This window comes from Nuphar pumila, chromosome 14, assembly GCF_984573655.1.
Source record: "Nuphar pumila chromosome 14, dmNupPumi1.hap1.1, whole genome shotgun sequence".
NCBI lineage: Eukaryota > Viridiplantae > Streptophyta > Magnoliopsida > Nymphaeales > Nymphaeaceae > Nuphar > Nuphar pumila.
This window is the reverse complement of record NC_143262.1, coordinates 21,441,796-21,469,329: the sequence shown is the minus strand read 5'-3', so window position 1 is coordinate 21,469,329 and position 27,534 is coordinate 21,441,796. Positions and strand designations below refer to the sequence as shown.

At 38.1% G+C, this 27,534-nt stretch overlaps 1 protein-coding gene across 3 annotated transcripts in view; it reads left to right on the top strand.

Annotated features, from left to right (window-relative positions):
* The window catches only part of LOC149816601 (Protein kinase superfamily protein), a 122,010-nt gene that overhangs the window by 12,710 nt on the left and 81,766 nt on the right, over window positions 1–27,534 (top strand). For 2 of the 3 annotated variants that reach the window (XM_089988120.1, XM_089988119.1), the window contains exons 3-5: window positions 5,465–5,605; window positions 5,691–5,761; window positions 13,105–13,198. In XM_089988120.1, coding sequence (XP_089844246.1) covers window positions 5,465–5,605; window positions 5,691–5,761; window positions 13,105–13,198 — 306 coding nt within the window. Of the gene's footprint in view, window positions 1–5,464; window positions 5,606–5,686; window positions 5,762–13,104; window positions 13,199–27,534 lie in introns of all 3 variants that reach the window. The other variant, XM_089988121.1, reaches the window with a different exon arrangement.

Genomic DNA, 27,534 nt, shown 5'->3' with positions numbered 1-27,534 from the left:
CATCACCCACTGAACCCAACCTCAGTAAGTCGTCCCAAGACCTTGTCTTAACCCCAAACCAAGTTTAGAAACCCCTAAACCCAAATATGCTCAAACAGAATTTCTGACAGAACCAGTTTTTTGTCAGACTTAGAAAAATCACACAGCCCAAACCATAAAGCCTTTGGGTCTGAAATTTTGACCCAGACTTTCTTAGGATATCTATTTTCAACCCTCAAAAAATGCTGATTTATTGATTTCTCTGTTATGAGAAATTAATTTTCAAAACCGGGTCTACCTGAACCAAAACCTGGTCTGCTTGTAGAAAACCCTGAAAACCCGTGGCTTGCCCTAGCTGCATCTGAACTTTTAACCCTAGCTAGTCCAAGGTGCCTAGAAACTTCCCTTAAAGTTTGGGAATTTTCTGTGGCACCATTTGGGCATGGTGAACTTTCTAGTGGAACCTGTCAGAAAAACAAAACCCTGTTACCCCAATCTGACTGACTTAGACCTTGACCTAACCTAGCCCACCTAAGCCCATAAAATCCCTAACCTAGACCCAGCCACACATCATATGATCACCAAAATATTTTCATATCATGTCATAGATCAAAGCGGTTCCAGAATATAAGATACCCACATAACAATTTCATTAATTGAAGCCTCTTTCTCTATCCTTATATCGTCATTTTCACTAAAGTTTACTGTAGGTTAGATCAGAACGTGGAAAAGAATATTGGACCATGGGCATGCCCCTTTGATCACCATAACTCATACTTGGTTCAACTATACTTGTTAGAGGTCTGTAGTTCTGATATACACTCTTTCATCAGGAGTTCTGATATACACTCTTTGATCAGGAGTGTCATTGTATACATGAGTTTCAAATTTATCTTCATCAAACTTGTCTAAAGATTAAAACGTCACTAACATTGTAATGGTCACCATGCCATACAAGTTTGCATACTTCAAGAGCATCATTATATTCATGAATACTTGTTTAGTTGTTGGCATTAACTGCATGCACTGATATCAAGAAAAAAGAATTAAAAGGGTGCTATACATGTTGCTATCATGGTTAGAAACATTGGTTTACAATCTCGAACGCGCATTTTCAAGTTATTGTTAAAATCACCTGATCTTGTAAGAAGATCTTTGAACGACCAATGATCACAATAAGATTGGTCGTGGTTAAGTTTGTGGTAACTGTATCTATGTGAAGAATCAACCTGCTGTCCTATTAGTAGACCATGAGAGGTGACCCCTTGCTATGGTTGGTTGCTGTGCGGTTGTAGTAGTATGTTATGACCTTCCATTGATTCTTCTTGTTCTAGAATTATTCAATCTTTATTTGTAGGTTGATGGTTCATGCTCAGTTTTAGTGTTCAGGTTGATTTATCTGAACATGATTTGGCTTGGAGGAATATATTCGTTTTCATTTGGGCTGACCACTCACAATGATGGGTGAGACTTCTTTAATATTGAAAACTAGAATAAGGACATGCACTTTGGGTTAACCTAATATGGCCAGGGCCATGTGGTATCAGTGGCTAGGATTCATTGCAGGGATTCAGAAGCTTTACAAACTCATAAATTTCTTTTAAGGTTTTAAATAGTTTGTTTTAAAAAAATTGCACAAAAGCTTATTTGGATCTTCTAGAACCATTTGTTTTTCTCAGTTTTAGCAAAATAAATTTCTTTTTATTGAATTTTGTTATTTCAAACATTTTCCAACTCTAACTTTGAAATTGCATGGATCAGTTATGATTATAGCTAATTTGATACTAGATTTTTGGATTCAGATCTATTTCAGTCGGATCCATTAACAGTCTAGGCCATATCTCTAAATGATTACAATGGATATTTAATATGTTATACTTATCCAGCTTCAGCTTTTCAATTATATTGACGTATTTGGACTCGATTAATGCATTTAGATGGGCCATCCATTTATCAGATGGGATATTACCCGTTAAGGGCATTTGGATTCACGCAATTAATTGATCTGAACCATTTAGCAGTTGGTTAGAGTTGCATGTTCCTAAGTTAGCCAACTGTAACGGAGATTAAAGTTCTACGTAGTGCTTTGACCTCTCTCTAGGTTTGTTGTCCCTAGGGTTCTTGCTTGAAGCAAGCAAAACCTTAAAAGGGTTCACAATTTCCAAGAAAGAGAGGGTCATTACATCAGCCATAATCAAAGGGAGTTGGTAGTGGATCAAAGAGTGTCTGAGATGACATTTGCTCTTGCCTCAAGGTACTTTGATTGGATGCGGTAATTCTTGGTTCACGTGAATTTTACAAATAGTGTTCTTAATTCATCCATCACTTCCCGCATACAGGTATACTTGTACTATTTTTTTAATAAACTGAACTATAATGTTTCTGATTGTTAGATATTAGAATGTGTTGGATTTGAATTATTTCAAACTGTGTATTTAAAGATCAAACTAGTATAAGTCTTTTATATAATTTATCTTAGATTTAAATGTCTTGACAGTTGATGGCTTCATATGTGTCATTGTATGTACTTAAAGTGAATTTCCGACTGTTCCTAAGGATATAAATTGACTAGTTTCTGCACAGATATGTATATTACATTATTTAGACTATTAACTGGAATTATTCTCTGAAAATTCAAGGATACTAATTCTTTATGGTGAGGTACTATACTCAAATTTAGACTAGAATCATATTTGATAATAGAATTGTGCTTTAGATTCAATCTCAAATACTTCCTGGTAGCCAGTGTGAAAGTATCTCCAACAAGATACTACGAACAATATTACAATATTCTTGGAAATAAATGCGTATACAAACACCCAACAAGAACACTTGAAACACTTGTGCACACAATGCACAACACAAACTCACAAATGCACAAATACGAACCCAAAAGTCATAAGTTCCACTAACACAAGCTTGGGCTTTAATCCCAAAGCCTTAAATCATACACAAGGGGAGAGCCCCTTTAAATAGAGGAGGTGGAGTCCTTGGAGAGGCTCCACCTCTAGCCGTTGGAGTCCCTTCCAACGGTCACAAATGTGACCGTTGGAAGGGGCCCAACGACTAGATGGTGGGCCCCTCCAAGGTGCTTTCCACCTTTTACAAAAAACAACAAAAATAAAAAAGAAAAAAGAAAAAGGAAATTACAAAAACATATTCTAAAAAGAATATGTTGGTAAAAAGACTAAACTACCCCTACGGCTAAACAGTTAGAAATATATATTTTATATATATAATAAGTAGATACATATACATATATATTAATATATGTATATGTATTACCTTATATATATAAAATATATATATTACATTGCATAATTTAACAGCCAGTAGTTTCAGGAGTGCTTTATACATATGGATTGCGTTTCAGGTTTAAAGTTTAAACCTGATGTTGATGTGTGTTTAAGCTTAGTATAATCATATTGGAATAGATTTAGCTTACTAATGTCTGCTAATGCTGAATATTTTGCAGCATATACTGCTGCTGCTGAATCTTCATTACTTAATGAAATAGGATATTACATATCTGATTCCAACTGGGTATTCTATTTCTTATTGTTTTTCCCAACAAGTTTCCAGTTCAAGAATGCACTTTTGTTGTCCTATTGGTGCATCCCTAAATTACACATTGTGGCCAAGAAAAGAACAAGGCATTGTCTTTGTCACTGTATTGAAGTTTCATCATAATCTAAATCATGATCCTGCATGTACATCTCTGCTATTAATTGATCTCTGAATCTTTCTGCAGTCCTCTTTCCTTTTTAATTTTTAGAACCATTTACTACACTGCAAATTAGAGTTCTAAACTTCTAACTCAAGGTCAAACTACTGCATCTAAAGTGACCTTTATCTCTTGAATGCCAGTAATAGAATTCCAAGTATATTTCACATAGCTATCCCACTTATAGATGGTGTCTCTAAGTCATGCATGGTCATGATATGGTACAAATATTTAGCTTTATTATAGCTTTGACTTTTAGCTGAGAGGGCATTAAAACTTTTGCAACATCATTTCGGTTTTCTTAGATGAACCTGCAGAAAAAGTCATCCATCTGTGTGCTAGTTATTTTCTATTCCATGGGTGTTTGACACTTCTTCACAGGTTTAGGCATTATTTTCTGCATCTGGTCAATCTCTGAATTCTAGCATCTTGAATTTTGGATATTAGGTCCTATGCCACATGGATATCACATTTTTACTCTTCTTTCTCCATATATACTATTCCTAATGGAAAGTCCATGCGAATGGCTGTATCATATATACTACTCTGTATCTCCATGATATTTAACAGAATGACAGTTTTACTCTTAGAAACTAATGATGGTGAGTTAAAAATTTTAGACTAACCTTCAAACCTTTTGTACCTTTTGAACTTTCTTTCTAATCTGAAATTACATATTTAATTTTTTTAATAAGTTATAAGAGCTTGTGAAACTCTTAACCAGCCTAAGCGCAGGCTAGAGCTTGGCTCATTTCACTAAACAAGCATCTAGTCAAGCTTAAGCTTTGTTGGTTTGTTTATTAGATCAATAAGCTCAACCTGAGCCTTTAGTGAGCTGAGCTGGAACTTCTCACGAGAAGCTTGGGTTGTTGCCCACCCCTAGATTTTTTCAACCAAGATAAGTATCCTTTCTAACGTGTAGACTGGGATGAATACCATTCTTTGTTATGATGTTTAAAACGATTCACATGAATTGCTGAAGTACTTTTATTGTCACATCAGGGATAGTGATCCCTGATGTGTAATATTTGTTTAAAAGGGCAGAATTTAAGTGTAGTTGAAAAAAGTAGATCAGACGCCATACCTGAAATCACCATGTCAGCAAAGCTTCATCACCTTTCTGAAAGGGGAAGATGAGGAAAATTAGGATTCACTGATAGATCAGAGGCAAGTGTTGCTAACTTGGTGCTTCTGACTGATGCTCACGCTGATGGCCTAGAACCTTTTTGTAGGCATAGGAGATTCCGATTTAGCCTTAATCAGGAAGAACTGCAAGATTTGACTAAGGTTATAGGAATGTTATGGATTTTTTTTCTCAATATTACCATTTCATTCCCAAAATGGAGAATGTTTTAGCTTTTCCTACATTTGTACATTTAAATCTTGGTGCTTTGATAAATATAGTTGGTTTGAAAGGGAGCCGATAGGAATGTTGGAAATAGTTATAGAAATTTTCTTGTTATGGCCAAATTTCTGGAGGTGTTTTAGTTGTGTTGAGTTTTAGGGTTTTTGAACCTTGATAGTGTGATGTGAAGCATGTTCCAGTAAACTTCTCAATTTATTTGATGCACTGAAAGGCATGTTAAGAAATAGTGTATCTATATTGTCAATTTGTTAGTGATTATTCATCTTTTTTCCTATTTCAGAATTAATAATACCTCTTATATGTCAGTATTGCTTGATGGGCTCTGTCATGAAAAGATTCAACCCACATGCATTATTGTAACATAAATATTTGTATGATTATGTTGGGCATTTCAGGTTCATCTTCGTTCAGCTATGAGAATTTTGAAACTATGTGAAACCAATAAAGGGTTATATATCAAAGCTGGTCAATTTGTTGGATCCTTGAGACATGTACCAAAGGAATACTCGTCAGTTCTTTCCTCTCTGCAAGATCAGGTACATGTTGGCAAGTTCAAGAGTTGCTTGTTTATGTACTGTGGAAACCTGCTTATCTGTACATATTGCGTCTATGGCAAGTCAGGTAGTTCCATGTAACTTTGAGTTGATAAGAGAAGTTCTGATCCAAAGTTTCCACAGGGACTTGTCTGACATGTAAGCTTCTCTTTGCAGTACCATTTTTTATGTTCCATGTTAATTCTTGTTTGTAATTAGAAGGGTGCATCTAACTGCTTAATCATGTAATAATCCCTAGACGTATCTTAGTTTTCACAATGTGCTTGTCGATCCACTTCTTTATGTAATATCTCGCAAATTTGAGCCTATTTTCAATTTAATAAATGTAGTTTTTATTAAAATAATTATAATTTCATTGTTTAGAATAATATAATATATATAATTTATGTATATGGTGGCTGACGTTAACCTAGATCCTGATATGGATCTTGGACCCTTTGGGCTGAGATCCACGGTCCATTTGTAATAGGGTAAATAAGCTTTTAAAAGTAAATAATAGTAATAAAGATAATATATATATATATATATATACAGTTTTATTTAGAGTTTGTTTAGAAGGGAGTTCTATTTCATTAAGGAAATAGAACCCTTTCTATTTATTTTGTAAAGGACGTCCCTTTAGAAGAGGAGTCCTAGCTGGGTTATAAAATAGGCGTGAGCCTCTCCTCCCTCAACATCTTCTTCTTCATCTCCTTTCTTTGCATATCAGCAAAGGTACGGGTTCTTCTCTGATTCCAATGAATGAGGAGCTAAACATGGGTTGAACCAGATGGGGTTAAGAAAGCTAATACTAAAATCAAACCGATCTTAATAGGGTTTTCGGTTTCAGCAGGCTAGGTTAAAATCGCAGCTTGTATTGGGTTTGCATTTCACGACAGTTTTCTGAACCTATTATAATTGTGATCGAGATGATTTTTTTTTTCCAGCCTATATATATGCTGTTAGTTTTATGCTGCTGATTTTTTTATTTTCTGTAAGCTGCTGAATAGATTTGCATTTGATTAATTTGTTTAATTCTGGTCTGAATGGGCAGTCCTTATTGTTAAGGTCAGGCCCCAGAACAAATATATAATATTTTGCTTTGTGTATGTTTGATTTCTGTTGGGTCCTTGTGTTAAGCCCAAAGAATCTGTTCAAAGATCAGATTCACGTGGGATTTGTGGATTGAGACCCATTAAAAAGCAACCCTTTGGTTTATCACATGTTCTGGCCTCTTGTAGGCTCAGATTAACGTGTTCTGGACTTTTTGTATATACAGCTTATCATGTGTTTAGAAAACTATGTTTAACATATGTTTGTTTTGAGAAATAATTAGATGCACAGGTTGACCACGTTCAGATTTAGTTTTCTTGAAATCTGCCTTCTTTACTTTGATTTGCATTAATCTTTGTTATGAATGAACCTTACTTACACTTGTACCATGCTTTGATGTTGTACAACTTTTGATTTTGTGTTCTGTCATGCCCTCTGCATGCTGGCTGGGTGTATTGTAAGAATCGGGCATGCTGTTGATGCTTTGGATTAACTGACATATTAAATAAAATTCAGCTTCTCTTATTTTGATAAATCTGATTATTAATTGGAACCTTTATTAAGTATGGTCTTAAATAAGGATTTTTCTAAATTAAGCCTAAGTTTCTGTTAATTCAAAAGTCTGATTTCTTTTGACTAAATAAAGTTTGGCTCCTATATGGCTAATCAAATCAGTTTTTTGTTTTATCATGCTAATTCTGAACCGGGTTGATGTGATCCTAGAGCTGTTGCATGGATCGGACTGCATGTTCATTCACAAGTCCAATTCGTTAATGTGTATTGGAATCGAGGATTCTTAAAGAAATAAAAATCCGAACTTTCATCAAAAGTTCAAAACTGTTTTTGTTTGAACTTAAGCAATCAAGCTACAAATTTAATGCTAAAAATCTGGTTTGGAAATTAATTTGAAACCTGAATTTTTCTTAAGATGCCTAAAAATCTCATTTCCAATAGAAATTGTCAAAACTGATCTGTTTTGAATATTTAGTCAAATCTGAAGTTAATAGATGCTGAATCTGGTCAATTAGAGAAATTTGGATTTTTCGGCTGATATGAAAAATCTGATTTGTTTGTTACAATATGCATTCATTCATTAGCCATGAATATGCATTGGTGTTGTGTACCATGTACACAAATTGGTATATATATGTGTGATTGACGTTCATCGAAATTTGCAATGCCATTTAAATTTCATTAAATTGTGTAGTGGTTATGTATGAACCACTGATGGGTCTTTGGAGGCTAGGTGCATGTGTTGCTCTTGATATAACAAGTTTTAAATGCATTGCAAAACTGTTTTATATTGCTTTCGAATTAATTACATTGTTGAAATTGACAGGAAAAATGCCCAAATTTGTTAATGCATGTTGATTTGCATAACTGTCCTTATGTAAAGAACCCTTAATGAATTAAGAATGATAAAAGAGACCAAACAACATAGTCATTGTTCTTCTTTGGTTGCCCTATGTGGATTTTGGAAACCTGGGATGATGGTCATCGGGGATTGTGAGCTGTTGCGTCTTGGTATACCAAGTAATGCCGTCTAGGGTGAGGATGCTCTGACGGTGGCTGTTTAAGCTGAGGATGCTCTGACGGTGGTTGGCAAGGGTGAGGATGCCCGATGATGTCAATATGACAGCCTAGGGTGAGAATGCCCTTGTAACGCCTCGAAACTTTAACCCAAATTTGTGAAATATATTTTTTTTGAAACACAATGGAAATAATAAGTTCGCTTTGGGTCAAACGTCTCAGGCACGTCACATGCATTCATATCAAAGATATCATTCTACATGTTCAAAAGTCTAACATCAGATAAAATTATAAGTTCATTACAAGAGTTTAAATGAAAATAATTAAACTATTTAAAATTTATCCCGGGAATATAAAAAATTCATGCATCAAGGCCCCTACAACATCCCGCAACCGCTCCACATCGTCTATTCCTATGTTTAAATAGTAGGGTCAGGCTACAACCAGTCTGAACAGTAGGATTACCATGTCTATTCATGTGTACAAAGTACCAAGGATATACAATTCTACATATATCAGCATATGTAAGACAATTCTATATCATGACATAACTAGATGAATACCACATGAGACAATTAATTTCATAGATCATATTCAAGACACAAATAATCACATATCAACATAAGTGTTTTCTGGCAGAGTACAATGCAAGTTCCACATGAAGTAAAATGCACAAAATGTAATAATTGTGTTTATTTATTATCTTGCGGGTACTTAGAATTATGTACATGTATCGACCATAACAATAATTATGCAATCCACGGATCAGATTCATGTATATGAATCAACAACTCAACAATAAACATATCATAGTTGGTCTGATTATCAAGCCAATAGCTAGGGCTGATCCATGTACATGATTCATGTATATGGGTCGGCCAAGCTGAAATATACATGTTATGAGTATGATGGCTGATCCATGTATATGATCATAATCATGTATATGGGTTGGCCAGACCTGAGATAAACCCGTATTCAGTATGTTGGGTACATGATTAAAGTCATGTACATGGGTTGACCAAACCTCAAATAACAAAGTACCAACCTATTGGCTGATCCATGTACATGGGTCAACTCAGGGTTACTAGATGCGCCATACCATATGGGGAAGCACATTAACATCAAATCGGGTTTTTGGGGACAACAATTGCACACAAAGTTTTAGTATCCTCACAGTCTCCAACAACCATCATCCAAGATTCTCACACTATCAAATGGACATCAAAGAAGAATATTATTACACTCTTTGGTCTCTTTTACTATCTTAATCAATTAAGAGTTATTTATACAAGAACAATTATGCAAATCATCATGCAATAACAAATTCAGGCCCTTGCCCTAACAATTCAACAGTGTAATTAATTTTGGAAAAACCAGTATTTTCAGAAATCATTTTGCAATGCATAAACAATTTTAATATCATATGAGCAACACATGCTCCTGGCTTACATAGGCCCATCGGTGGTTCACACACAACCACTAATCATTCTCATAAATAACTCATGTCATTGCAAAATTTCAGTGAACAAAAATCACACACAGATATACAAACTTATGTTCACAATTTCTAATTATTAAGGCATATTTTTTGGCAAATGAATAAATGCAATTTACCAAATTCATCACATTAGCAAAAAACCCAGCTTTTAAAATTGACCAGTTTAAGCATCTATTCATCTCAAATTTAGATGACTATACAAAACAGATCGAATTCCACAATTTCAACAAAAATATATTTTCAAATGCATTGACTGCAGTCCCAATGCACAATCACAACACAAAGATGACTGCAGCGATATATATATATATATATACACACACACACAAAAATATAACATACCTGTTGTTGCTGCATACGTATATGAGCAACACAAGTACCATATGCTATCGCTACACACATGTGGGCAGCAACACGCTGACAGCATGTTTGCTGTCACAATACAACTGTGGACAGCATCATGCTGACATCGTGATTGCTGTCACAGTACCAATGCGAACAACAATAGGTGTGAACAACCACACGTATGATTGGCAATATGTATGCACAGCGATATGCATGAACAATATGCATCGTCAGCTAAATGCATAAACAACACTACATGTGTGCAGATACATGTATAGACAACACTTATGCATGATCAGTTACATGAGTAAACAAAATATGTGTGCAGTTACATGTATAAACAACACTTATGCATTATCACTTACATGAGTAAACAACAATATGCATGTATAAACAATAATATGCATATTTTTGAACAATACTTGTATGACCAACATGTTGGCAGCATGTTGCCGTCATTGCACACACGTGAACAACAACAAGCTGACGGCATGTATGCTGTCACATCACGAGTGTGAACAACATCATGCCGACAGCATGATTGCTGTCACAATCTGAATATAATCAGCCCGAAACGTAGGCATGATATACATGTACCTCAAGTTGCGAAATAAATCCACAACTCAGACAAGATATACATATATATCATGCTGCGAAATCAGTTCAAATCGCAGGCTGATATGCATGAACAAGAATGCAATAATACATGTTTTATATATATACAGAAAATTTCAAGCATGATTAAAGATGTAAAAAATATATTTTTAAACATCAAGACATCATAAATATAAGCAATATACATGATGAAAATTTGCATGTATATTTTTAAACATCAAGACATCATCTTGGATTTAATCATCAAGAACGTCAAAAATACATGAAATATGTATGCAGAAAATTTCAGACATATTCATGAATGCAAAAACATGGATTTAGGCATCGAGAACATAAAAAATACATGAAATATGCATGCAAAAATTTTCAGATATGTTCATGAATGCAAAAACATGGATTTAAGCATCAAGAACATAAAAAATACATGAAATATGTATGCAGCAATTTTAAGACATGTTCATGGATGCAAAAACATGAATTTAAGCATCAAGAATATAAAAATACATGGAATATGCACGCAAAAATTTTCAGATATGATTTGCTCTTAAACCCGCACGATTTAAGACATGCTATACCCTTGTTTTATTGGAAAAAGAGAAACCCATACCTTGATTTGCAGATTCAAAAAAAAAAATCTAGAGGAAGGAGGAGCCGTTTTCTTCTTCTCTTTCTCTCTTTTCTTCTCTCTCCCTCTGCTCACTTTTTTCACTTTTATCTTTTCTTTTCTCTTTCTCTCTCTATAGGGGATGGTTTCTAGAGAGAGAGAGGCTATTTTTCCCTTTTTATAACAAGAGAGACTCTCTAGAGGGATGCTCAGTTCTAGATAAAGAGGGGTAGAGTTCTACCCATGGTAGAACTCTAACTCTACCTACCATTATCCTTTATTATTATTTTTTTATTACCTTATCATGTGGAATATTCCACACTAGGAGGGGATGCCCCCTTCTAGTGGATTAAGTGGGGTAGAGTTCTACCTCAGGTAGAACTCTACCTCATCTTTATGTTTTTAAAGTTTAAATTCATTTTAGTTTTTTAAAAAGGTATGGATGCATTATGGGTTCGGGTTGGACCCATGATCCAAATCCATACCCAATTTCAATTAGATCTTAACCCAGACTGGGTACTAGGGGTGGCAAAATCTGACACGACCCGCCAACCCGCTTCTTAGCTCGGTTCGGGTTTGGCTTAAACGGGTTCGTGTCGTAAACGGGTCGACCCGCCTAACCTGTTTATTAAACGAGTCGGGTTCGTGTTAGGTGTATGCCAACCCGCCAACCCGGCTGACCCGTTTACTAAACGGTTAGGCGGGCGGGTCAACCTGTTTTCCCGAACCCGACCCGCCAACCTGTTTATCCGACCCTGACCCGCCCGTTTACCCGTTTACTCGTACCCGACCCGCAACCCGTTTACCCGAATCCGACCCATTTATTAAACGGGTTAACCGTGTCGTGTCGGGTTACCCGTTTAATAAATGGGTCGGGTTCGTGTTTGCCACAGCCGACCAGTTTATTAAACGGGTCAGGTTCGTGTTGAGGTATGCTGACCCGCCGACCCGACCCGATTGCCACCCCTACCGGGTACTAGTCAATATGCATCCTAAACTGAGTCCAGATCCATATTAACATCCGTCCAATTATAAATGATACAAACTGAAAAAGATCCAAAAATATAGACCGGTCAATTGAGAAAAATGCATTTTTTAAACCAACCGATATCCGAATTCGATAAAACAGGTCTTCTACGAGATGTACCTTCTGAAACAGATCCAACTATGGTCTGAGATCAATTTCGCTCCTAAATTTTGTCTGAATTTAACTGGATTTTAACCTGAATTTTGCTCGAATTTAAAGGTTAAAAATAAATAAATTCACAGATTTTTCTTACCATATATGGATCTTGTCAATGGGCCCTGGACCATGCCCAGACCCAGGTTGACATCAGCTCATATTTAAATATTTTCCACAACTTTGTCATATTAAATATAAATATTTAATTAAAATTATATTTTTAAGCTAAAAAATTATGGAAAAATTACGAGATATTACATCCCCTTCTAAGGGATCATTTGAACTGTCTAAACTTGCTTTTGCTTTTAGTTTATTGTGGGCTGTCAAATGATTCACTTAATATGTCATTTCTGGTTTTTTTATAGCCTAGGTGGTGGGTAGCCTCTAGTGGAATTTGAACCTGCGAACCTGCAGTTAAAGATAGCATGATTTCTAGGCCTAGATATCACATTTGACCCAAAACTCTTTCCAGATGTATTGCCAGGGCCATGTTATAATTTATTTTTTATAGCAAAAAACAATTGTTTTATATTAAGGCTCCATTTGATTAACATGGTGCTAACCTAGTTCTCAAAACTTATGCTTGGATACCATAAATGGTGCTCCACATAAAAATGTTTACATAAAAATAAATTGAATTTGAATTGATTCCAGGGTCTAAATTTCTATATCAGATTCTTGGTATTTGATGAACAACCTATCGCTGCAGCATCGATTGCTCAAGTACATCATGCAGTATTGAAAGATTTTCAAGAAGTAGCAGTTAAGGTTTGTTTCCCATTCATCTAGTAAGTAAACTCCATCATTCCTATGGCTTTGTTACAGTTAGTCACTTTGACTGCAATTTTTGGCAATTTGTCCTTTTTTTGCTAAGACAATTATGTACATACATATGTGTGCTCGTGTAGATATGCAGGAAATTCTAGGGAAAATTGAACAAATATCAGTTGACAAAAACCATGCTTATCCAGGTGAAGAACAATCATAATTATAAAAACTAAGAGAATCCTTTTAAACTGCTTATTCAAAAGCATTAGAAGCTGCCTAGGTGGGCATGTTGGTCCTCCTAGGGTTGGGTAGAATCTAGTTGAGAGTAATGCACTGAACTCACAGTTGACAAGTTTGCTATTTTTGTCTCATCTAACCTATGATGATACTGTGATTTAACTAATGGACATCAAAATGACTTTCTTTAATAGTGATCTTGGTTAAAACATTTAAATGTCTCAAGCTAAAGGTTATATCAAAGTTGAAGATGAAAATGGTGTATGTAAATTGGTTATTGGTCAACTCTATATATGATCACAAGAAGGCTTCAAGGCAATGGTGTAAAACACTAGATTAAAGATGGTTTAGAGCACACACACCTGCACATGCACACAAACATATATATAGGGGAATGAAAACCTCCCCAATGGAAATTTTTTTGTGTTTTTTTCAAAATTCTGACCATACAGATGTGTTCAACATGATTGATTTACTATAAATCAACACTTTGATCATGAAATTTGGATAAAAAAAGGTATTTGGAGCCTTGAAAATTTATGAAAATTGTACGCTGTTGATTTTCAAACTTATAAAAACCTATCCATGCATCGGAATCAAATGCTCTAAGAACTGATTCCTATAAAAACAAGCATATAGATCACATCTGTACCGTTGAAATTTTGAAAAAAACAACAACAAAAATCCAATAAAACAGCCATTGGGGAGGTTCGGGAGGGTTTTCCATGGGGGAGGTTTTCATTTGCCTATATATATATATATGAGAAAGACTCTTCAAAAACCTTTCAATGCATACTTTCTTATTGTAGACTGACTCTCTCTCAGCATAAAAATAGTAGCAAAGGATGTTGCAGTCAACTTTGATACGTTTGCCCTTCTCATGATGTATTGCAGTTTGAGCATCATTGTTGCTGTTTCAATGTAATTAAGGATGTTTAAACTATGTAGTCAAAATCGCTAGGCGGTGCCTTGTCGGTGGACCCCTAAAAAGCCTAGTCGGATTAGTCAGTACCTTAATTAAAAAATTAAAAAAATATAAAAAATATGCAAATGAACTGCTAAAATTAATAACAAACATGTATGCAACATAAAATCAATCAACAATAAGAAATAGACAAAAAAAAACATGTCCAACATTCCAAAACCTGCCCAAATATTAAAAACAATTGAATAAGCAAAGACAACTATCAACAAATGCCAAATAATTTAAAAATAATCTAAATTCTTTAAATCAAGTGTTAAAACTAACAGCAAACATGAATCCAACATAAAATTAATCAACAACAAATGCACAAAGCATAAGATATTGCTATCGTCAAGCATAGTAAACATGTTATATTACAAAACCTGCCCAAATATTATTAAGACTAACAACAAAGATGTATCAAACATAAAATTAATCAACAAATGCACAAAGTACAAAATACGACTATCATGAAGCGCATCTGCACAGTGAACCTGTTGTATTAGAAAACCTGACAAAAAATTAAGACACATCTACATAAATAAACAAACACACATAACAATTCAATGTCACATCCTATGTAGTCAAAAGCCTCGACTAGGCACTGTCTAGTCTGCCTAGTCGGTCTAGGCATAAGTAAAATGCCTAGACTTTTCAGTTTCTATGTGGGTACCTTAAAGGGTACCAATTTTGCCGACTAGGCACCAATTAAGGCACTTAGTCGGCGAGTAAGCTGTCCCCACCTAGACACGAGGGCAGTTTAGTCATTTATTAGTATTATTATATATCCTGTTTTTTATATATATAATTATATATATGTGCATTTTTTCGTGTGATTTGTTCTGTGAAATGATGTAACCATGCTTATATATATGTGTTTGTGTGTGTTACTTTGCTTTTGGGATTTTTTCCGTGAAACATTGAAAGAATGCACAGTTAATTTTAATTGATTATGTTTTTTTATATATGTGTGTGTTACTTTGTTTCTGATGAGTTTTTCTATAAAAGCCTGAAAGCATGTTTAGTATTATGGATTATGTAATATGTTATTTATATATGTATGTGTATTGTGCTTCTGTGAAAGGCTGAAAACATATTTTGTTGATTATACTGAATATGCTATGAATAGTTGAATATATATATATATATATATATATATATATATATATATATATATCTGTGTGTGTGTGTGTGTACAATTATATATATGTATATTCTGGTTATGTATATTAATATATTTTGTGAAAACATGTGTAATTTTGTACTTGTGTGATGAAAACATCTTATTAATAAAAGAATTAAACATATTTTTATGTATATTTTGTATACTTTTTTATATTCTAATTGGGGTACCGACTAGATTAGTCTTTTTAGGGGTCTACCGACTAGGCACTGCCTAGCACTTTTGACTACATAGGTCACATCTACATAAACAAACACACATAACAAATTAATTAAAAAAAAATCAAAAAATGCACATAACAAGTTGCAGGGTACCGATTTTCCCACATAGGTGCCTTGTTGGCGCCTAGGCCGGAAAATTGGTACCCCTGAAGGGGGAAAACTAGGAATCTGGGTGATTCCTAGTTTTTCCTTCGATTAGCCTGACTAGGCACCTAATCGGTGCCTTTGACTACATAGTGTTTAAATAAATTCTAAAAATAGATAGGAAGTCCAAAACACCAAACCAACTCAACAATAGCACGCTCAGTGGCATTTTATTATTCTGATATAGTGAACCATCTCAGAATCAACTGGTTTTTCTTTTTCTATATGATGTGTTTGTGATGAAAATGAAAAATTCATTAGTACAGCACTTGTCAGTTAGACTAAAGTATCCACACTTAAATATGCTCTCATATCTAGGCTTGATAATGCCAGCAATTATAAATTGGACTTGGAACTTCTTGCACAAGGTAACGTCATCTCATAGTCTATAATTTGGATAACACATTATTAGTTTTTTATATGACAAGTACTTCTAGTCTGATGGCATCATCGTGTTGCATTCGGTAGATGCTCCTATCTAAAGTTAGGCTATCATTAGTCACATTCATGTGGGTGCTGCTATATGGTAATATACAGGCAGGCAATAAGATCTTTGTTTGTGGTATTCCCAGCTATTTGCTTGGTATCTCTGATTCAATTTAATCATGCATTTTTTAAAGCTTTTCACATGGTAGAACACAATTATTAATAGCACAAGGTTCCTTTGTGGATCTGGTTGAATTTTTGCATATATATAATCCGCACTTGTGGCATTTACAGATACTTGGTGTGTGCCTGCATGCATGTGTACGTATGTATACATGCAAATAGGGAACTTCATTATAATCTGAAGAAAGAATCTAGAAGATGTAAAATGTTCATAGAGTATGCATTGTAATTTTTTCTTGGGATATAATATTTACCCACATGTCTGCACCCACAAGGAATCAGCACCTGAATCCATGTCACATAGCTTGTCCGGTCATATTGTAGAAATATCTGTGTGACTAGTGACTACTGGCTCTTACAGTTAATTTTTGTGCAGCATATTTTACTGAGAGCTGGAACTTCAATAGAATATTGAGGGCCTGATTCCCTCTTAACATTGTTAATTGAACTTATCCACTAGAGGCTTACATGGATCTGTTGTGTGTATGTGTGTGTGTGTGAGAGAGAGAGAGAGAGAGAGAGAGAGAGAGAGAGAGAGAGAGAGAGAGAGAGAGAGAGAGAGAGAGAAGTTCACAATGGCTGGGGCGGCACTGCAATGCTCGACCTCCAAAACCCTAAACATTATAAAGTAAAGAAGTATACATATTACAAGTATGCCATTAATGAGATCCTATTTAACATGTGTTTCATATAATATGCGTATGGATCTGGATCCAGATCCATACGCATATGCAAACTATATTCTAACACCCTCCCTCAAGTTGTACGTGATTTTGGAGCATGTACAACTTGCTCTTCAATAGCCAAAATTGACATCCTGTTAAACCCTTAGTAAACAGGTGTAACGCCCCAAAAGTTTGACTCGAGGAAGGAAAAGATTTGAAATCGAAACACCTTTAAGGAAAAATCAGAGTTGTAGCAAGAATTTCAAAAGATATCAAAAGGTTTTAAAAACACGAGTCAAAGCTTTTGGGTACTTTAGCAAAAAGACTCATCACAAATACAAGTTCACCTTTTTAAACCAAAACAGTGAGCAGAGAATAAAAAGTGCATTTATAACAGACAGAGTTAATTTATACAAGGCAGAGGGTGTTCACCCCCAAAACAAAAAAAGGTACAAAAACAAAATAGCCAGCGAGTCGACGAGAGAGGCGAAACTTTGACCGCGTAGCTTCTGCACCACCACCCAAGAGGAGCTACCTGTCACCTACACCCATAAAGGAATGGGGTCAGTCCTGAAAACTGGTAGGTGCGTAAAAGAAGTAAAGTGAACTAATCTAAAGCATGCTTGAACAGAAGCAAGCAGAAACAGATACAATCTATGCAAGTGAATAGCAAAGCTAACAGGTATGTCATGAACGTAAACAAACTAGTAGTACAGTGATATCAATACAACTGTAAGCAATCATAAACAGGCTTATCATGCATACCTTCCAACTATCGTAAGCACAAACAGATAGTGAGGTAAAGCAACAGTACGGGAATAAATGTGAGCATGCCATAAGTGTGATCTGCTTATTATCTGGACATTGTGGGTACGCACAATGTATAAACGTAGAAACAGCCGAGAACCTTTCAGGGGTCCATTATGCCATATATCTTATTATACCCTGAAGGACTGACTGAATCCGCTCCTAAGGGGACGACCTGTGGTCGAGAGAGCAAGTCCCCAAAGGCTAGAAGGGGCCCACGGATGCATCCAACTTCTGCAGAAGTGCCGGGCGACTACCACCTAGGATACTTATGGTGACGCCAACTCCCCTACCTTCGATGACTGGGGAAGCCGAGCCTTTGCTCGAAATGGCCATGAATGGCCTGTCCATCGAAGGGTTTGTACCATTCATCCTCTCTCTTGATGAACCAGCCCGAACAAGCACGATGAAGGGTTATTCAACTTCATCACCTTGCTCTATATGCCCTGGTCTAATCGACCCACTCGAGCATCTTGCCTGTGAAGGCGCATGATTATCACTTAGTGGGATATTCAAAACCGAACATAAGACCCATTCACTCTGCGCTACGCATCATAGCATCGCATGATACTGCTAAGTTTATAGCCACAAGTCGCCAAGAGTACAAAAAGGGCTCAAGTACTGACAGCAATTTCTAAAAGCACCTGCAAGGAAGAACAATAGCAAAATCGAAGTCTATATAACATATGCAAGAAATGAGTCAGCATAAATAAGCAAAGCAACAAGTGCACAAATATAATAGCCAAGGCGCATAAAGCGCGGGGCAACAGAAAGTAAGGTACTGCAAAAGTAAACAGGACAAGGATCGCGAAACCGCGTCCTTGAAGTTAAAAAGACAAAAAGGAAAAGCCTAGGCACATATAGCGCGGCGGCGGCAGAAAGTACAATACTGAAACGTAAATAGGACAAGGATCGCGAAACCGCGTCCTTGAGTTAAAAAGACAGAAAGGGAAGCCTGGGCACATATAGCGCGACGGCAGCAGAAAGTAAATGCTGGAAAATAAACAGGACAAGGATCGCGAAACCGCGTCCTTGAGTTATAAAGACATACATATACGTATATAAGCAGATTCTTTTAATTATCTTCCAATTAGTTTAGTTTAGTTCATTCAAATCCTTTCACGCAACTTTCCCCTACCTTGGGGAGTCGCGGATCACTGCACGCCTGCGGGCGTAAGTACGAAGGGTCTCGGGCCACGAGACACGCGAGCGCTCCGTCGTGCAACCTGTACACACTAAAGAGGTCAGCAAGCCAGAAGCAAAACAAATCCCAAAAGGGCAAGCGATCAGCAAGGGCTGAGCCCTGCTGACAAACAAAGGAGACGACAGGGGGCCCTGCTCCCTGTTGCCAAACAGAACAATGACAGGGGGTTCCGCCCCCTGCCAGCAAAACAAAGGCAAGGGGCCAGGCCCCTTGCCGCTAAACAGATAACGGTAGGGGGGCCAGGCCCCCTACCGACAATCAGAGGTGACAGGGGGCTCCGCCCCCTGCCAGCAAACACAAAGGCAAGGGGCCAGGCCCCCTACCTATAACCAGGGGTGACAGGGGGTTCCGCCCCCTGCCAGCAAACACAAAGGCAAGGGGCCAGTACCCTTGCCGCCAAACAGAGAATGGTAGGGGGCCAGGCCCCCTACCTACAACCAGGGGTGACAGGGGGTTCCGCCCCCTGCCAGCAAACACAAAGGCAAGGGGCCAGGCCCCTTGCCGCCAAACAGAGAATGGTAGGGGGCCAGGCCCCCTACCCACAACCGGGAAAAATGGCAGGGGGCCCGGCCCCCTACCGACAAACAGAAAAATGGCAGGGGGCCAGGCCCCCTACCAACGCAACAAACAACGGCAGGGGGCCAGGCCCCCTGCCGACAACACGCCGGCAATAGGGGGCTAACCCCCCTGCCGACCAAACAGACCCCAGCAGGGGGGGCGAAGCCCCCTGCCAACAACCGGCCGGCGATAGGGGCTAAGCCCCCTATCCGACAAAACGTCGGTGTCAGGGGGGCCAAACCTCCCCCTCCGACACACCGACGATGGCAGGGGGGGGGAGACCCCCTGCCGACAAGGAGGCTCGGGCAGGGGGGCGAAGCTCCCCCTACCGACGAGCGGCCGGCGACAGGGGCTAAGCCCCCAGCCGACCCAAGCACAACAGCAGGGGGGGGGGGGGGGGCGAAGCCCCCCCATCCTACCGGCGCACTGTCGCCGACAGGGGACCAACCCTCTGCCGGCCGACGAGTCCGTAGCCCACGGAAAAAAGAAAAGAGGGGAAACACGTACCTCTTAACCGTCCGGCGGCAAGTCGCCGGAAAAAAAGGGAGGAAAACGGCGGCGAAAGAGCACGAAGGGGGGGGGGGGAGACACCACCAAAGTGGTGGCCGGAGGGCGATCGGACCTACGCCGGTCGGTGCGTCGCCGGAAACGAGCCGAGAACGAGAGGTGGGAGAGAGAAAGAGAGAGAGTCGAGCGAGGGCAAATGCCCTCGCCCGAGGCACCCTACCCCCTTTTAAAAAGGGGGGCGCACATCGGCTTCTCGAATGTTCGAGAAGCCGGGTCCGGGTCCGGCATAGATCCGGGTCCGGCCCGGATCCGAGATCGCCCACTGACCAGGACACGTGTCCGACACGTGCATGGCGCGTGTCCGACACTTGTCGGACTCGTTTTTTTTTCCCAGGTATTACAACAGGTCTTCCACTTGATCTTCTGTTCGAACATGACGTAGTTCTATCTCCTTCATCTTGACTTTCTGCCGTATGAAATGTTGATCAATCTCAATGTGCTTCGTTCTGCTATGCTGGATAGGATTACATGCAATGTTTATTGCGTTTTGATTGTCACATAAAAGAAATGATCAAATAATTGTCTCCCCAAGATCACTCAATAAGTGTCTAATACATGTGGCTTCTGCCGTGCCTGCAGCCATCGATCTGTATTCAGCCTCTGTACTCGATCGTGCCACTGCCTTTTGTTTTCTGCTGCTCCAGGACACTAAATTGTGCCCAATATAAACACAATATCCAGAGACAGATCGTCTCTCATTTGGATCCCCTGCCCAATCTGCGTCCGTATAAGTGATGAGTGCATGGCCTCTATGCAGATTATCATTCTTGCGATAAACAAGTCCGTCTCCTATAGTTCATTTTAAATAGCGTATAATGCACTTAACAACTTTCATATGACCCTCCGTTGGAGCATGCATAAACTGGGATACCTGATTGACAACATAAACTATATCAGGTCTGGTAAAGGTCAAGTACTAACATCCCCACGAGACTTCTATACGTTGTAGGGTTGACACAAAGATGACTATCTTCAGAGCTCAGCCTTTGATGTAATACACTAGGAGTGCTGACTGGTTTGCAATTCGTCATCCCGGCTCTTTCCAGAAGGTCAAGAGTGTATTTTTGTTGCATGAGTGTCAATGTGTCTTGTTGTCTGTCAACTTCCACACCAAGAAAGTACTGCAACTCCCCTAAATCTTTCATCTTGAAAGTTTTCATTAAAAACTGTTTCACGTCTTGCACATGACTATCTGAGCTCCCAGTGATCACAATGTCATCAACATATATAAGAAGAAGTATAACAATGTCCGCCTTTTTGGTAAATAAAGAGTGAGTGATCCAGAGAGCATCTTCTAAAACTATAACTCTGAATCTGCATAGAGAAACTTTCAAACCAGGAACGAGACGCCTGTTTCAACCCATAGAGAGATTTTCTTAGTTTGCACACCCAGGCAATAGGATCCTTTTCGGCATAACCAGGTGGTTGCTCCATATACACTTCTTCCTTTAAAGTTCCATGCAAAAAGGCATTTTTAACATCCATCTGGCTAAGGCTCCAACCTTGATCGACTGCTAGGGATATGATAATACGAATAATACCCATTTTGACTACGGGACTAAAAGTTTCGTCGTAGTCTTCACCATATTGTTGTGTGAATCCTCGAGCAACAAGTCGCACCTTATATCTGTCAATACTTCCTTCAGGCTTATATTTTATTTTATAAACCCATTTTGAGCCAACTACATGTAATGAAATAAGCGGAAGAAACCAAGAATGCTAAAGCATTCACTATGTCCCACACGGACAAATGCAACAAGCACAAGAGAGAAAATCCACTAAGGGATATACAAAGGGCCTTATAAAAAGGCTACACACATGAAAAATAATATCACTATTATTGAAGAGGAGCTCTCAAGAGCAATACAACATACATGGGGGGTTCCCCCTATTTATAAGAAGAGGAGACCAAAGGGGCTCCCAATAGAGTCGTTGGGAGCCACCAACGGTCACATATGTGACCGTTGGGGGCCCCAACGACTCCATTGTGGGGCCCCTTTTCGGTATCCAAAAAATACAAAAATAAAAATAAAAAGAAAAATAAAAAATAGTGAAATACGAGAAACAAAATAAGTACCCCTATGGGGTACTTTGTAAAATGACCATAATACCCCTATCGGGTATTATGGTATTATTACATATGTTTTAACACCCCCCCTCAAACTTTACGGGGGAATGACCGAAAGTTTGCCAAGGAGGAACAAGAAGCGAGGAGCAGGCAGGGCTTTGGTGAAGAAATCAGCAAGTTGATATTCTGAAGTGACATATGGCAGTGTTACTGTCCCACGAAGATATTCATCACGTACATAATGACAATCCATTTCAATATGTTTCGTCCTCTCATGGAAAGTGTGGTTGCTGGCAATGTAGATAGCACTTTTGTTGTCGCAACAAAGCTTCAAAGCCCCGGTAATTTCGACTCCCATATCTTGAAGAAGACTTCGAAGCCACACCAGCTCCATTGTAGTGGTTGCCATAGCCCTGTATTCTGCTTCAGTAGAAGACAATGAGACTTTCTGCTGTTTCTTGCACCTCCAAGCAATTAGCGAATCTCCTAGGAATACACAAAAGCCAGTAGTTGAGATTCGATCATTTGGGTTTCCTCCCCAGTCAGCATCAGTATAAGCTAGTAAATCTAAGGAAGAGATTGAGGATAGGAATAGCCCTTTAGTCAAAGTATTTTTAATATATCGAATGATCCGGAGCACAGCACTCATATGCACAGATGTAGGAGCATGCTGAAATTGGCTTGCAGAGTGCACAACATGAGCAATATCGGGCCTGGTGATAGTCAGATAGGTGAGGGAGCCTATGAGTTGCCTGTAGGGCGTAGGATCGTCCAGCAGAACTCCATCCTCCAGTCGTAGTTTAGCATTGATAACCTCGGGAGTCTCCACCTTTTTATCATCTGAAATCCCAGATTTGGAGCATATGTCTGCAGCAAGCTTCATCTGTGACAGTATATACCCTCGAGGAGAGTATGCAACTTCTATGCCAAGAAAGTACCTGAGAAAACCCAGATCAGACATATCAAAATTATGTTTTAACATATTTTTAACTTTAAGAATACCGCTTTCATCATTGCCAGTGATGATCATATCATCAACATAAAGCAGAAGGATGATGATACTATTACCTGCATTTTTAACAAAAAGAGCAGTGTCAGTATAACATGAGCGAAATCCCAATTGTAACATGATAGCACTAAATCTATCATACCAAGCCTTAGGGGCTTGTTTAAGACCATATAAGGCTTTTAATAACCGAAGGGTTTGACCTTGGTTAACACTGATTCCCGGCGGAGGATCCATATATACTTCTTCATTCAACTGACCATTAAGAAAGACATTTTTAACATCTAATTGGAATATAGGCCATTTCTTAGATGATGCTACCGCAATTAAAGTTCTAACGCTTGTCATGCGAGCCACGGGAGCAAAAGTCTCCTCATAATCGATGCCATATTCTTGTGAGTATCCCTTAGCAACTAATCTAGCTTTATAGCGCTCTAGGGAACCATCACTTTTTGTTTTGACTTTGTAGACCCATCGACATCCTATAGTTTTCTTATTTGGAGGAAGGTGAACTATTTCCCAAGTTTTAGCTTTATTTAAAGCATCTAGTTCAACTTTCATTGCTTCAACCCAATGAGGTATACTTTTTGCTTGATTATAATGGGAGGGTTCATAGTAAGAATGCAAGGCTATTAGACAAGCTCTATATTTAGGTGAAAGAGTTTCATATGAGACAAACCTATTAGGTGGAATTGATTCTCTAGAAGAACGCCTAAGGGAGGTTTCTTCTAGGGGTTCATTAAGCCGCAAGAATTTTTCTAAAGCACTAATAGGTTGGGCTTCCTCACGCCGAGTGTATACTTGGAGATTGTCACCATTAGTTGGTGATACATCATCATCATGAGAATCATGAGTATTTTCTAAAATTTCCGGATGACTCAAAGAGTCATCATTTGAATCTTCTAAAAGATCATTGATAAACATATAATCAATTTCATTTGATTTTTCCAATATGTCAAATCCATTTTCATCTTCTAGAAAGGTTACATCTTTGGAGACAAATAACTTATTGTTTTTATGATCAAAGCATCTATAGCCTTTTTGATTTTCACCATATCCTAAAAATACACATTCTATTGCTTTAGGTGACAATTTATCTCTTTTATGTAAAAGAACAAAGCATTTACACCCAAAAATCCGAAGACGATTGTAGTCGGGTGTCATATTAAAAAGTTTTTCATAAGGGGAGATATTATTCAATTTTGAAGATGGCATCCTATTGATTAAATAGGTGGAGGTTAACACGGCTTCGGCCCAAAAATTTTTAGGAATATTTTTAGAAATGAGTAAGGATCTAGTGGTTTCCAAAATATGCCTATGTTTTCTTTCCGCTAGACCGTTTTGTTGAGGAGTTCTTGGGCAAGATTTTTGATGACAAATGCCATATTGTTTTAGATATGCTTGAAAATCATTTGATAAGTATTCTCCACCCGAATCGGATCTAAGAATGGATATTTGACTTTGAAATTGATTTTGAATTTTTGCATGGAATTCTTTAAAGAAGTTAAAAACTTCCGATTTAAAGTTAAGAAAATAAATCCATACATATCTAGTATAATCATCAATAAAAGTAACATAATATGAATAACCACCTTTAGATAGAACCGGAGATGGCCCCCAAACATCGGAATGCACCAATTCAAAAGGTCTTGTTGTCACAAAGGATCTAATAGGAAAAGGAGTAGACTTCATTTTGCCAAAAATGCAATCTTTGCAATTGATATCTTTTTCTTTACAAAACTTGTGTCCAAAAGGAAAAAGATACATTTTAGAGTAACTTGGATGTCCAAGCCTTTTATGCCAAGTTTCAATATTTTTGTCTTGGACATAAGTACAAAATGAGGTATTTGGAAGCATTAAATTATCCATAAAATAAAGGTCTCCCTTCCTATGGCCTTGCCCAATCCGCTTCCCGGACCGGAGATCCTGCACAAAGCACCCTTGGGATGAGAAAGATATTTCACATCCATGGTCGGCTATTTGAGAAACGGAAAAGAGGTTAAGATTTAGTTTTGAAACTATTCTAACTTTTGGAACAAGGAAATTTTGAACATTTTTAGAATCAAGAGTTCCAACACCATTTATTTTGAGAAAAGTTCCATCGGCCGTAGAGACACAAGACATTTTTGAATTGGTGTGCACATTGGTTAATGCATTTTCATGAGGGGTCATGTGAAAAGAAGCTCCGGAATCTAAAATCCAAGAGTACGTACCGGGAGGTGATGATGAGGCAATGGCGGCACCGGAGGTGGAAGAAGTGACCTTTAAGATTTGTTGAAGAGCCAAGGAGATTTGTCCAAGAGTGTCTTTGAGATCCCCGTTCTTGCCGTCATCTTCTTTGGTGGTGGATTCTTCAACGGAAGCCACCTTTGGCTTGAATGCCCCATTTAGCTTTGGGCAAACGGGTTTAATATGTCCCGGCTCATAACAATGGTGACATATAATCATTTTTCTTCCACCACTCCCTTGCTTACCAAAATGAGGTGGTTTGTATGTTTTAACATGATTGCCGGGTTTAGATACGGCAAGAACTTCCTCTATGCTTTTACCCATGCTATGCCTAGTCTCTTCTTGAGTAATCTCGGCAATAGCTTCTTCTAAGGGAGGAAACGTGGATCTATGGAGAAGTGAGGATCTCACTTGTTCAAATTCGGGACGAAGCCCAAATAAAAATTGAAACAATCTATCTTGTTCCATTTGTTTTTGTCTTAGAACCACATCCTCCATAGATAACCATTTAGGCTCTAAAAGAGCCAATTCATCCCACAAAGGATTTAGAGCACTATAGTAATCTTGTATGCTCATGTCGCCTTGTTTTGTGGTTCTTACTTTTTCTTGCAAGAAATAAGCTCTTGCAAGATCCTTTTGGGTAAACATACCCTTCATAAAAAACCAAGCTTCATTTGCCCGGCGGAATTTTGCAATATTTGCACATACCTTAAGTTCGACATTATTCATAAACCATGCAAGGATTTTTGCATGGTTGCTCTCCCAATCTTCCATTTGATGATTATAATCTTCAATGGCCTTGAGACGAGCATCGCCTTCAAGTGCTTTCTCTTGATCTCCTTCCATCTTTGTGAGCTTAAGTTGGGGTTCCGGAACGGTTCCCATTACATAACCCCAAAGCTTCTTGCCTTTGAGATTATTCTCCATTGCGGATGCCCACATCATGTAATTTTTTCCATTGAGTTTGAATGATAGATCGATCTTGACTTCCATTGCTACACAAGGAAGATGTGAGAAAGAAAGGAAGTAGAGAGAGACAAGATTTTACATTTAGAAGATCTTATGGCTCTGATACCATGTAATGAAATAAGCGGAAGAAACCAAGAATGCTAAAGCATTCACTATGTCCCACACGGACAAATGCAACAAGCACAAGAGAGAAAATCCACTAAGGGATATACAAAGGGCCTTATAAAAAGGCTACACACATGAAAAATAATATCACTATTATTGAAGAGGAGCTCTCAAGAGCAATACAACATACATGGGGGGTTCCCCCTATTTATAAGAAGAGGAGACCAAAGGGGCTCCCAATAGAGTCGTTGGGAGCCCCCAACGGTCACATATGTGACCGTTGGGGGCCCCAACGACTCCATTGTGGGGCCCCTTTTCAGTATCCAAAAAATACAAAAATAAAAATAAAAAGAAAAATAAAAAATAGTGAAATACGAGAAACAAAATAAGTACCCCTATGAGGTACTTTGTGAAATGACCATAATACCCCTATCGGGTATTATGGTATTATTACATATGTTTTAACACTACATTCTTTCCTTCTGGCCGAGGGACTATTTCCCAAGTCTGACATTCATGAAGAGCTTCCATTTCTTCATTCATAGCTTCAGTCCAATGGCGGGATTGAAGAGCTTGATTAAAACAAGTGGGTTTATCCTGTTTTGTGAGCTGAGACATAAACAACTGGAAATCAAGGGAGAAGGTCTCATAACTCACCCATCGTTGAATAGGATGCTTAATGCGTGACGACCTTTGAGCCGAATCATTGGTGATGCTTTCCTCCACATTCCTCGGCTCTGTATTTTTGCCCCGTTTAGTGTATATCTGTCCAGAGAAACGTTCCACTGGGGTTGACTCAA